We start from the raw sequence: 14,143 nt of genomic DNA on the forward strand, positions 1-14,143 counted from the left end.
TAATAAAATATAATTATAGAAAAAAAAATATTATTTCAAACAAACAACAGTAAAGTTAATAGCTTCTCATTGCCTAAGTTAAAAAAATACTGATATTATATAAAATAAACATCAAAGTATATATAAGCTTGTTCTCCTGGGAACAAATACATTTTTAGTTATGGACTCTCTTGCAGAAACACATGTAGAGGACATAGGAGATGCCTGAGGCAGCAGGAGTGCCTTCATTTGGGTAAACATTATGTCTTTTCTTGGGCTTCCCTCAGAGCATGTGGAACAAAAGATTCTGGTTAGACTTTTTTTTTAATTTTTTTTGTTTTGTTTTATTATTTTTGGGTGCGTGTACCGTCAAATCAGATCTGACTGGTACAGGAGGAGATTGACCCTCCTTCCCCGGCAGAGCATCTGGTGGATTTGAACCATTCGCCTCTGGGATTGTAGTTGCAGCTCCTTGCCACTAGGTCACCAGAGCTCCCCTTGACTTTTTTATCATTGGATCATTTGGAGCGTCTTTGGAAACACTGGTGGCCTAGTAGGTAGAAAGCTGCACTGCCAACTGAAAGGCAGGTGGTTCAAATTCACCAGCTGCTCTGTGGGAGAAACATAGGAAATTTTTCCCCTATAAAGTTTACTGCCTCTGAAAACCTGCTGAAGGGTCGGCCATGTGTGGATTCCAACATGATGGCAATGAGTTTGAACGTGTTGAGGTGTTTGGTTTGTTTTGGGGTGTGTTTTGTTTTTTTTTCCACCCATGAATGACCTAATACAAGAAGAGGTAAATGCAGTGGTAAGGTGCTGACATTCTCACCTCTGTTTGGAATGAGCAACTTGCAAGGCAAGGCCAAAGGGGTGATTGAATGTTGATACACCAAAGCTGTCAGACTTCCTGCAGAAGGAGGAAATGGAAAAAAAGAGTTAATGCCTTTGAACCATGAAATTTATCAGCTTTGCAAACATCACAAGGTCACCATGTTACTTTTTGTTTTAGATGGAATTAACACATACCTTTATTTTATTTTTATTGTCATTTGAGTTAATGTTTACAAATTAATTTTCTGCTCAACCATTCACACATTTTCATTTATAACATTAATTTCAATACCCACAGTGTAAGAGCACTCATTCTACTTTCCTGTTGATACTCTTGTCTCTATTAAGCCCTTTCCAATCCTTCCTGCCTTCTGTTTTTAATCTTTGGACAGGTGTTGCTATTTTTGGTCTTGTACAGCTGGTTATTCCAAGGCATGAGTGGTGTTGCTGCTCACCTTGTAGACCTGTTGTGTGGCTAAAGAGGACCCATGGGGATGAGCTGTGTCCCAAGTTTTCAGGACAACTTAGGACCACAGTCTTGGGGGTTCCATCAGTTTCTATGGAATCAGTGAGCTGGCGTTTTTTGTTTTTTAGTTTTGCTCCATATTTCCCCTATCTCTTGAGGGTCTCCAACTGTGATCCTTTTAGAGTGTTAACAGTGGTGACTGGGCATCACCCAGAAGTAGAAGTTCACCTGATCCTTTAGGTCTTTGGATACACCTTTGCTTTCCAACATAATACACTTTAAAGAGTTGCTGTACATATGTTTGCAGGGACCTTGGTAGCAAATGCCTCCCACTCCAGGGGAGAAAAAAGAGCAGTCTCCTTCCATAAAGACTAAGAGCCTCAGAGACTCAATGGAGGATCTCCATGTGGTGGACTTGTGACCATAATGAATGTTTCCTTTTTACACATAGATTTGAAGATTCACTTGTTCTGGTAAGTTGGAACTGACTTACAGCTGACCCTCCAGAGAGTTTCCAGAGGCTAGAACTCACATGGGAGGAAATTACCCATTATTTTCCCCCCACAGATCAGCTGGTAAATTCAAATAGTATTCATTAGGCAACAAAGAGCTCCCAAACTCATTGGCATCAAGTCAGAACCAACTGACTCTCTGGTGGGTTTTCAGCAGCCTGTAAATTACATGCTAAGAGAGCAAACAAATCTGCTGTGCAAGTATGAACATCTTTCTCTCATGAAGCTACTAGCAGATTCGAACCAGCCACCCATTGATTAGTAGTGCAGCTCTCTATGAACTACACCACCAGAGCTCATATTGCACATGCCGTTTTGGACATGCACATGTAGTAACTAAAAATGCCTGAGCTTGGGTCTTTAAAATGGCAAATTTACTCTTAAGCACTTTAAAGAAGTTCTTAGAAACTGATTCCCACAATACATTACATTGTTTGATTTCTTGCCTGTTGCTATCATGGGTAGCAGTTGACTGCAGATCTAATCCTGGTAAAATGAAATCCTTGACAACTTGAATTCACTTAAAGACTTGTATACTATTTTAATGAAAATGGATCCTGGGAGTGGGTTCCATTCTAGGCTTGAAAAGTATAAAGAGGCAGCAATCTTAAAAATTCCAACAGTCTCTATATCAGACTAGTAAATCTAGAAATTTTTATGATTTTGAATTTTGTTCTACATTTTCTTCTTCCTTCTCTGATCTATATCACCATAGTACTTCAAATCCCTATTCTTATAACTGCTTTAAAATTTCCTAGTACTACTGGGGAGTTGTCTATTTCTCCATTCAGTTCAGTTCAGTCTGATTTCTGTTTCCTGGGGGCTTTTTCATTAGGTGCATAGGTATGTAGACTTTGTTCCCTGGCTGAATTGTGGTAATTATATAATGTATTTCCTTTTCTCTTCTGCTGGTTTTTGCTTCACAGTCTGTTCCACTGGAAATTAATATACTCACTCCTGCTCTTTCCAGGGGAACCATTTGCTTGATACATGTTTTTCTATCCCTTGATTTTTAGCATTTTTTCTTTGTAACAAAGGTCCTTTTCTTACGGATAGTATGTTGATGGGTTTTGCTCTTTGATTCATCTTGCTACTCTATTTCTTGACAGGTACATTTAATCCATTTACATCCAGTATAATAATTGAGAGTTACAATTTTACTGCTGTCATTTGATGTCTTCCTTTTTGTGATACTGATTATATCTTTGTTGCAGGGGACCTTGGGTGGCCCAGTGGATAAGAAGTTGCACTGCCAACACAAAGGTAGGCAGTTCAAGTTAACCAAGCATCCTCAGGAGAAAGATGGGACACTCTACTCCCATGTAACCATGTAATATCCAGCCTCTAAAAAGTCTTGGGAAGGTCAGCTATGATGAGTTAGCTCTGACTTGACTGTACTGAGTTGAAGCATATTTTAGTTATGTGTTTTCTTCATTTATATTGTTTTACTGTTTGTTGAACACTATTTTGTTATCATTTCCTTCATTGCTATTGTTTTAGTGTTTGTCGAACACTAAAGACTCTAATTTTCTCCTTTCCTTGTTTAGGTGAGAAGAGATTACCTTGTATCACTATCTTACAAGTCAAACACAGTCCATTCTGTCTTGATACCAGGCCATCTGTCTTCCTACCTGAAAGTTCTGTAATTATTCATCCCCTCTTTTGCTTTGTAGTTGTCATCATTTACAAACTGACACCTCAAACTCCTTACTTTTGGCATGTCTCTATCAGGCTTTTAGCCACTTTATAGGAGAAAGATTAGGCCAGTCTATTCTTGCAAAACTTTACCATCATGGGAATCCTGTGGGACAATTCTCTTCCTTTCTATAGGATTACTATGAGCTGGGAAGTGATAGGATAGCAGCGAGTTTAGTTTTGGGATTTATATCTGTGTTGCTTTCCTGGTCATATTCTCATGCTAAAATCTCTAGTGTTGCCTGCACTTTTTGGCTTTCTGTCTAAAGAAAGGATTGATTCCCTTCTGCATTTCTAGTAAGGTTAATCTGGTTTTCACAAATTCCCATATTTTCTGTTTATTTGGAAATGCCCATATAGAATCATCATACTTGAGGGATAATGGTATCTGATATATAATTCTTAGGGAGATCTGGTGGAATAGTCCATAGAAAGTTGTGCTGCTAACCCAAAGGTGGCATTTCTTTGGAGGTTCAAATCCCACAGCACCCCTGAGGGAGAAAGATGAGAAATCACCTCTTGTATAAGTTAGAGCTTTGTAAATCCAGCTATGAGTTGGTTATGACTTGATGTTAATGAGTTTGTGTAAATGCATAGATAGAGTCATAGGCCTTTGTGAATGCTGTTTTCCCAAAGGACCTCCTCCTCTGGTAGTTTCAATTTACTAACACTCCTTCAAAACTTTAAATTACTAATACCAAACAAAATCATAGTCCTATTGAATAGATACACTAGGATTTATTTTATTATTTTTTTTTTAAGGAGAAGGGATATAAGGATTTGGGGGAAGAACAGATATCTTTTACTAGAAAAACTTTAATGAAACAATTTCTGATTTAAAAGATGATTTTTCAGCTTTCAGAACACCCAAAGATAATACAAGAGTTAGATAGAAGCACATTTTGTTAAAAACCATACTTTACATACATGTAATAATACTATGTGAAAGGTATAATAAAAGGAACAAACAAGACATTTTAAGTATGTAGTTTTTAGCATTAACTACAATGCTCTCTCATTTTTTTCTGGAAGGATAGTACCATAGACAATCTCATGGGATAAGTAATTAAACTATGATAGCTTCCTCCTGCAGTTATAAATATGTTATCATTCCCTCCATTTGCCCTCTACCTCTCTCCCTCAATCTTTGTCTCCCCCTTCACTCACATCCCAGACACCCCTACAGGACAGTATCCAGAGATCTCAATGCAGCTGTCCCTCTGATGTCATAGCCAGGGTTTCCTCTGTGCAGATGGGTGGAGGAGGCTATGTGTGAAGTAGGGCTTCCACAATCACATTTAGCTGGAGAAAAAATGGAAAAGCTATCAGCAGATAACCACACTCTCAGAACACTTTATGGTGAAATGAAAAAGCCTCATGTTCCAAAAGAGTCTTCTGGCTCCTTGGAAATGAAACGTTTAGAACAATCTCTGTGAACTACTTCAGGGACCTTTCAAGTTCTCTCATGGAAAGCACTTTGAGAGCCTTTCTCCAGCTCTGTCATCACTAACCCACAGCACTTCAGTCAGTTTCCTGTTGCAGGAAAAAAGACCACCATTCTCCTGCCCTACTTGAGGCAAAAGCTCCCAATTGAGGCACCTAACTGTTGCCTTTACTAAGCAGTCCAGATGAGATCACAGTAGTGAAGCACTGTTCAGCCATGTCATCAGCTGAGACACAGCCATAGCAAATGGCAACCAACTAATGCTCTAAAGAAATATTCTGGGTGAAATGCTAATAAGAAGGCACCTTCAGCAGAGCAGATGAGGCATAAGGAAAGGGAACTACAGAAACCTTTTTACATATAGACACTATTACCAAATTATAAAAAATAAGCCACCTGCTGAATCTGGAAATGGAAGTTTAAAATGTTCTGTCTTGGACTGACACATGTGGGGGAGCCCACCTTTCCAGTGAGCCTTGGTCAGGGGTCAGTTCTCACTCACTACACGCACGAGGTGGCTGCAGAAGCCTACAACCTGCATGAAAGGGTCACACTCAGGCTGTAAGGAAGGACTAGATGCTCTCCTGGCATATGCACTTCTGGTCTTACAACAGTGCTTTTTGCCTTTTTCTTTCCTCCTCTCTTTTCCCCAGTAACAAACATGACAGCGTTTGACATCCGGCACTCTTTACCTGTACAGCCCAGTGATCTTTATTATCTCATGTTCCTGATGTGCAATCATTACCGTTCTTCTCCTTCTTCTCTCTCATGTTTTTCTATCACCCTATGCATCTGAGAAAGCGTAAGGCCATCTAAGTATCTGTTTTCAGAAAAACTTCATATTCACTTTATTTCAAAGATTCAGACGCACCTGAGACCCAGGAACAAGCAGTGACTTCTGTGGGGAAAGCCTGTCACAGCAGGCTCCGTGACTACTCACCAAAGTAAGGCTCATTGGGGCACCCTTTCAACCGCACGCCCTTCGGGGTGCACTCAATCAGAAAGTGCCGGACGAGTTCACTGGCCAGGTCTCCAGCTGTGATGAGATTACATAAAGAAAGAAGAAAACATTTCAAAACAAGACAATGAGGGGTTGAGAGAGAGGGTAAGAGAGTGAGCAGTAACAGTGCAAAGGGTTGTAGGAAGACGCCTGTCCCTGAAGCTGACCGCTGCAGCAGGTGGCCTGACAACACCATGGAAGGGGACAGCCAAAAAGTGCAGGCTGGCTGGGGAATGGCTAGTCCAGAATCCTTGCATGGGTGATGCTGGGATGCAGGTCATTCTGCAATAACAGTGAAGGGAATCAGACACATACAGTGCAAATATTGTTAGCTGTACAAACATATTTTCTCAGGTAAAGTTAAAAACAGGAAAAACTGAACTATAATGTTTAGGGATTTATCTTTTATTGGCTGTTGATGTTAAAATTTTAACTTTGTATTTCACTTATTTTTGCAATGGTATTGATAAGTAATTTGAACTGGTTTGTGTGTGTTGGAGGATAGAGACAGAGAATAAATGCATTGATTCTGGCATGAACGAAGATTTTTTTCCCCCTTTAAGTTGGATCCTCATGTTTCATTCCAAACTTTACAGAGTCTCTAGGTAAACAAATGGCAAAGAGCTCAATGGAAGGCTCATGGTTCAAACCTATCCAGAGACATTCAAGACGAAAGTACTCTAAAAACCTTATGGAGCTAATTTATTCTAGTCCATGACTTTGAGAGTTACCATGTGCTGAGAAGACAGCTGGCTAGTTTAGTCTGGTCACCTTCACAAGGTTCTAACACAGTGACTCTGGGCCTACACTATCATTGTTTTCTATCAGTCTAAAAAAACCAAACCAAAACAAAAACACTACCACACATAAGTACATATTAGATGTAACATGCTGCTTTTTACATAAGAAAAGGAGAAGGTTTGACTGTATTGACAAAGAATTAATGGAAAGATACATAAAAGGTTGCCTATCAGGAAGTATTAAAAGAAGGTGGAAAGAATATACTGAGTCACTGTATTGAAAGGAATTGGAAGACACAAAAGACTTTCATGAAACAACATATAAGCAAGAGCCTATAATGATGAAAGAAGAAGTTCAGGCTGCTATGAAGGAAATGGCAAAAAATAAGGCTCCAGGAACAGACGGTATACCAATTGACATATTTCAGCTAACAGATGCTGCCGTGGATGTGCTCACCAAGTTGTGCCAAGAAATCTGGAGAACAACCACTTGGCCAACTGACTGGAAGAGATCTATATTTGTTTCTATCCCAAAGAAAGGTGACCCAACAGAATGTGGAAACTACAGAACAATCTCACTGAATTCAAAAGCAAACAAAAATCTACCGAAAAATAACCAAAAAACGACTGGAACAGCACATCAGCAGAGAACTGCCAGAAGTCCAGGCTGGGTTTAGAAGGGGTCGTGGTAGTAGGGATATTGTAGCTGATGTTAGATGGATCTTAGCTGAAAGCAGGGAAAACCAGAGGAATGTCTATCTGTGTTTCATTGGCTGTGCAAAGTCATTTGACTGTGTGGATCATAACAAACTATGGCTGACTCTGAGAAGAATGGGAATCCCAGAACACTTGATCGTGCTAATGCGAAACCTATACTTGGACCAGGAGGCAGTAGTCAGAACAGAGCAAGGGAACACTGCATGGTTCAAAATTGGGAAGGGCGTATGCCAGGGATGCATCCTATCTCCATACCTTTTCAACCTATATGTAGAACAGATTATCCGGGAGGCTGGGCTCTATGAGGAGAAATGTGGGGTCAGGATTGGTGGATGATTTATCAACAATCTGCATTATGCAGATGACACAATCCCGCTTGCTGAAACTGAAGAGGACCTGAAGCACTTGCTGCAGAGGGTCAAGGACTGCAGCCTACAATATGGATTGAGGCTCAATGTCAAGAAGACAAAGATTGTCACCACTGGACCAATTGGTAGCATCGGGATGGATGGTGAAGAGATTGAGATTGTACAGAGCTTTGGTTTGCTTGGCGCCACCAGTCAACAGTCTTGGTACCAGCAGCCAGGAAATTAAAAGGCGCATTGCCATGGGAAAGTCTGCTGTTAGGGACCTCGCCAAAGTACTGAAGAACAATGGTGTCTCTCTGGAGACTAAGGTGCATCTGATACAGGCCATGGTTTTCACAATCCCTTGTTATGCATCAGAGAGTTGGACAATGACCAAGGAGGATAGAAGGAGAATTGATGCCTTTGAGCTGTGGTGCTGGAGAAGAGTATTGAGAATACCATGGACTGCTAGGAAAACAAACAGATTCATCCTGTAAAGGGTTAAACCGGGTGGCTCCTTGGAGGCAAGGATTCTGAGGCTCCGTCTAAGATACTTTGGACATGCTGTGAGGAGAGACAGGTCCTTGGAGAAGGACATCATGCTTGGGAAGGTGGAGGGACGGCGCAGGAGGGGAAGGCCCTCTATGAGGTGGATTGATTCAGTGACTGGGATAATCGGGATGGGAGTGTCAGAGACAGTGCGATTGGCACAGGACAGAGCAGAGTTTAGGGCTGCTGTACATAGGGTCGCTATGAGTCACAAGTGACTCGATGGCACATAACAACAACAACAATCAGAAGCTGAGGGAATAGGGAGGTCAAAAAGCTAAAAATAGAAGCTAGATCTCTCAGGGGATTCTGTATTCTAGCATCATTTTTTAATAATAGAATGCATTATCTACTAAAAATATTTTTAAAAACAAATTAAACATAATTTACTTTCTTAAGCAAAGATGTTGATTGCTGTCAAGTTGAGCACGACTCATAGTGACCCTATGAACAAAAGACCTGAAGCCTTTCTATAACTATCATTTCTCATGTTGTTTAGAAAGTGGATGCCACTACTGCTCTGGTGGCCTACTGGCAAGATGCTGTGCTGCAATCCCGAAGGCACACAGTTCGAGGTCACGAGCCACTCTATGGAGAAGGATGGGCAATCCCCTCTAGTGCGAGTAACTTCCCCTAAAAACCTGCAGGAGGGTCAGTTATGACTCTATGGTACACAACAACATAATAAGCCAGGATAGTTGTTGTTGTTGTTGTTGTTATGTGCCATCAAGTCGCTTGTGACTCATAGCAACCCTATGTACAACAGCCCTAAACTCTGCTCTGTCCTGTGTCAATCGCAATTTCTCTGACACTCCTATCCTGATTACCCCAGTCACTGAATCAATCCACCTCATAGAGGGCCTTCCCCTCCTGTGCTGTCCCTCCACCTTCCCAAGCATGATGTCCCTCTCCAAGGACCTGTCCCTCCTTACAACATCTCCAAAGTACATTAGACGAAGCCTCAGAATCCTTGCCTCCAAGGAGTCACCCGGTTTAACCCTTTCCAAGATGAATCTGTTTGTTTTCCTATGCTAAAACCCCAAATACTAAAAAGAAATTCTGAGAATTGTTTTAAGTTATGCAAAAACTTATTAGCATATAAATCTATTACCTCTACTCCAAGGAGATGAGGGCCCCAGTGCCCAGAAACGACCTATGCCCAAGCTACCTTTCTTGTTCAGCTGCAAGACTGAAGGTGGAGGACTGGCCACCTTCATGGCCAGGCCATAGGCACCACGGAACGAGTGGCTGTCCCGCACAATGAACGACCCAGGCTCCTTGTCCTTCAACATGGCAATAGCTAGAAGGGAGAGAGGAGAGAAAGACATGAGTGACCACAGGTTTGATCCCTCTGTTGGACCACAGCATCACTGGTGTGTTTTTGCGCATGCGTGCGCGTGCGGGCACGTTATGGGGCCCATAGTGTTTAAGGGGGTGCCATCGGTTATAGATAAGAGACAAAGGACTATTCTCTACTCAGCACACATGTCTTCTCTGCACTGTGTAAAAAAAACAAAAACCCTAATAGCTGGAAGCAGGAGTGGCATCCACTTCCTAAATAACATGCCTCTGAAAACTATGGACTTTGATAAATCTCGATAGTTGTAGAGGGGCTTTCAGGCCTTGTTCATGGGGCCACTATGAGTTGTGTTTGACACGAAGGCAATAAACAACAACAGCAGTGATAGGGTCACTACCGGGTGGATTAGTTCCAACTCAATGGCAAGTGACAAGAAGCTGTGCTTCAATCTCAAAGGCACACAATTTGACGCTAACAGCTGCTCGCTCCATAAAGGAAGGATGAGGAATCTCCTCCTACACAATTTACTGCTTCTGAAAACCCACTGGAGGGTTAGCTATGGGTTGGTTCTGACCTAGTGCCACACGTAACCACCATCAACGTACATTAGCCATTTTTAGATGGACTTCACCAAAAGAAATATTTTTCAAACATATAGCTAAAACAAAATGAGTGACAGCAATCTTTCATTAGCCTTCAATATGGAGTGAAGCTCAACATCAAGAAGGCAAAAATTCTCACCATTGGGGCACTTGGCAGTATCATGATAGATGGTGAAGAGACTGAGATTGTTCACAACTTCAGTTTGCTTGGTTCTCATTCTTGGTACCAGAAGCCAGGAAATAAATAAAAGATGAATTGCATAGGGAAAGTCTGCTGTCAGAGACCTCCAAAGTACTGAAGAGCAAGATGTCAGTCTGGAGACTAAGGTGTAGTTGATACAGGCCATGGTCTTTGCAATTACTTGCTATGCATCAGAAAGCTGGTCAATGACTAGGGATAACAGAAGGAGAATTGATGCCTTTGAGCTGTGGTGTTGGAGAAGTGTATCGAATATACCATGAACTACTAGGAGAACAAACAAGTTCATCCTGGAGAGACTGAAGCCAGGGTGCTCCTTGGAGGCAAGAATTCGAAAGCTCTGTCTGACATACTTTGGACATGTTGCAAGGTGGGATCAGTCCTTGGAGAGGGACACTATGCTCAGGAGGTTGGAGGGACAGCCCAACAGAGGAAGACCCTCGATGAAATGGACTGATTCAGTGACTGGGGTAGTGGGGGTAGGTATATCAGAGACAATAAGAATGGCACAGGACAGATCAGGGGTTATGGCTGTTGTACAGTTGGTCACTATGGCCACTAGACAGCACATAACGACAACAACAACAATATGTGCCAACCATAAACATGATGACAATATTCTTCACCACATAGCCATCACTGCCTCTGTTCTGAGACAAGTGAAATAGTGCACTGCAACTAACAGGCATGCATTTCACTGGCAGCTTTTGGCAACAACAGCTTTCCTTCTATAAAAATCACAGCAGCCAATTAACCAGATGAGGGGGAAAGTCTGCCCAGCACAGACTCTTTGAAGAGAATCACTCATGGTCTGTCCTGCTGGGCAAAGAACTGAAGGCTTCTAACTCATGCCCAACACAGGTCTTCTGTGACAAGGGCAGGGATTGAGTGGCAGCAGCATTACAGAAGCTCCCGGCCTGCAAGAGCCTACAAAACATGGAGACTTGCATTTTCACAAAAGACCAATTCAGGATAATAAAAGGCTTTCCAGGGTACTTTTTCTGTCATCCCCGCCCATCTAAAGTGACAACTGTTTCACTGAGTTCATGGAAAGAAATGAACATTCTTAAAACTTCTATTATCTATTAACTTGAATAGAAAACTACCAATGAGTAAATTTGACAGTGCTGTTTTACATCAGCAATCATTTCCTCTTTAGTCACCCTGACTCACTAGTAAGGAGATAGCATAAGCATTTTTTCTTCTGAAGTATATTAACGGAGTTTGGTGTAGTTAAATGGCTATTAGACTCGTGGTCAGTCTTGGATGCATTAGTCATCTTCTCCTTGTCTCCTACCCAGCACCCACAGAAAGCTCTGGCACCAGGGTCATTTCCTAGTACCGGGTCCCATCCTTCCTGAAATGGTCCTGCCCTAGTTCCCTGTCTTCTTTGTGATAAACCCAAGAGCAAGGAACTCCACCTTGAGAGTTCTACAGAGGCCAGCCACCAGTACTACCATGATTTCTAGGGGGACAGCAAAATCCTAGGGTGGCAGGACCTGGGGAAGTGAGGAATTCTGTTGGATAAATGAATGCTGGTCATTCAAGATGCTACATTCAAAAAGGGCTTGCCACTCTGAGAACAGAAGCTGCACTTTTTGACACCTCTTCTAACCATGTTTTGGTAAAATGTTGCTCAAAGACACGAATAATTTCAAATTTTAAAAACTGTCTTTCAGTTGAAATAAGAACATAGATGATCTGTCTAATGTGCTTTTGAAGCATCAGTTTAATTCTACAGGCAGGTATTATGACTTCCAGTCCTTCATCTTTATGCTAGAAAGCAATGGTGACACAGTCCATAAGGAACTGCACCCCAAACTTAAAGGCTAAGTCGCCCTGGCAGCTCGAATCTACCAGTCACTCCTCAGAAGAAAGATGGGCACTTTCCTCCCACATGATTTACAGCCTTGGAAACACAACAGAGGGTCAGCTTTTAGTTTGTTTCTAATTGATGGCAATGAGTTGAGCCAAATCTTCTTGTAGGAACTGTATTTGTGTAGTTCATAGGAAACTGTGCTGCTAATCCAGACAGTAAGCCTCTCTGATGGTTCAAATTTACCCAGCACTCCAGCAGAGACAGATAAGCAAGCTCCTCCTGTGTGATCCCTGCCCTTGAAAGTATCCTGGAGGGTCAGGTAGAAGGCAGTCCTCACTCAATGGCATTGGGTGGGTGACTGAGTGAGTGAATCTTCTTTTGTCACCACACAATTGCTTGTTAGAGGTATTTCATGAAAGTGAGAATAGCCTGATGCATTTGACCTTTGTGTCTGGTTTAGTTCAATTATCTTGCATTGCCAAAGTTCATGCATGTGCTGGAATGTATCAGAATGTGATTTACCTATATCTCATTATTATGATGTACCTAATCTCTGTATTTGAACTCACAAAGATGCAGTGACGTCACTGATTTCATGCAGTAGATGGAGATCTAAGGGGAGATGCCTCTTCTTCCTTTCTAGCCCTGTCCTTGTGGACAGGATGCCAGGCCACACACACACTGCTGGTGCCTCTGCACGACCAGAAGCTGTGTGGCAGTCAGAAGCTTTGTGGCAGCAGCAGTGGCCAAGTTACTGGCTGTGGAAGTTTCCAAACATGACACACCACAAGCTGAAGTTTATGCTGGGCCTCACTCCCTCTTCAATGCCCTCATTAGCATTAGTCCTTTCTATAAAAATTTAAAGACCATGGCATTTCCTCCTGGAGGTATGTCATCAAGTGTAGATTGAGCTCTAATTGAGTCCAAAATGAGGCTTATTTTCCTGCCTCAAAAGGAATCAGGGGTCATGGTAGAGAAAGTTCAGGAAGGCTACATTCCCCACTCACCTTGTTCTCGTGAAATCTCTGGCTTGTACCAGAACTTGGATGTGTCTTGTACAAATTTTACTGTCATATGTTTATCACCTGGATTATCTGAAAAATATAAAAGGAGAAACTTGAAAAGTGATACTTATTGCAACCTTTCCCTACACGTTCAAAGTCCAAAACTGGGGCAGCAAAGGGCTATAGCAGAAATCATGCTGTGTTTGAGACAATGTCTCAGCAAATGTGAAGACTTTTTAATAACATAAATACAAAATTATAATCTGATTAGGGCTTTGCTAACTAGTATATTTCAAAATATAGATAGATAAATACAAAACAAAGCAAGGTGTTTAATCAGTACAAATATCTTGTTGTTCTTGTTATGTGCTGCCGAGTTGCTTGCGACTCATAGCGACCCTATGTACAACAGCCCTAAACTCTGCTCTGTCCTGTGCAATTGCACTGTCTCCGAGACACCCATCCCAATTGCCCCAGTCATTGAATCAATCCACCTCATAGAGCCTCTTCCCCTCCTGTGCCGTCACTCCACCCTCCCAAGTATGATGTCCCCCTCCAAGGACAGGTCACTCCTTACAACATGTTCAAAGCATGTCAGACGAAGCCCCAGAATCCTTGCCTCCAAGGAGCAGCCCATTTTAACCCTTTCCAGGGTGAATCTGTTTGTTTTCCTAGCAGTTCATGGTACCATCAATATTCTTCTCCAGCACCACAGCTCAAAGACATCAATTCTCCTTCTATCCTCCTTAGCCATTGTCCAACTCTCTGAGGCATAACAAGTGACTGCAAAGACCATGGCCTGTATCAGACACACCTTAGTCTCCAGAGAGACACCACTGCTCTTCAGTACTTTGGAGAGGTCTCTAAAGGCATACTTTCCCATTGCAATATGTCTTTTAATTTCCTGGCTGCTGGTGCCAAGAGTGTTGACTGTGGAGC

At 42.0% G+C, this 14,143-nt stretch overlaps 1 protein-coding gene across 1 annotated transcript in view; it reads right to left on the minus strand.

Moving 5' to 3' along the window:
* TNS3 (tensin 3) overlaps nucleotides 1-14,143 on the minus strand; it is a 312,604-nt gene that overhangs the window by 49,129 nt on the left and 249,332 nt on the right. The window contains exons 18-21 of the mRNA XM_006901611.1: nucleotides 13,208-13,294; nucleotides 9,449-9,580; nucleotides 5,868-5,963; nucleotides 809-886 (exon numbers count right to left, since the gene is read on the minus strand). Of these exons, the coding sequence (XP_006901673.1) occupies nucleotides 809-886; nucleotides 5,868-5,963; nucleotides 9,449-9,580; nucleotides 13,208-13,294 (393 nt within the window). The remainder of the gene's footprint in view (nucleotides 1-808; nucleotides 887-5,867; nucleotides 5,964-9,448; nucleotides 9,581-13,207; nucleotides 13,295-14,143) is intronic.

The sequence above is a fragment of the Elephantulus edwardii genome, unplaced genomic scaffold (genome assembly GCF_000299155.1).
Source record: "Elephantulus edwardii isolate Elephantulus edwardi_28Jun2011 unplaced genomic scaffold, EleEdw1.0 scaffold00339, whole genome shotgun sequence".
In the NCBI taxonomy this organism is placed as follows: Eukaryota; Metazoa; Chordata; class Mammalia; order Macroscelidea; family Macroscelididae; genus Elephantulus; species Elephantulus edwardii.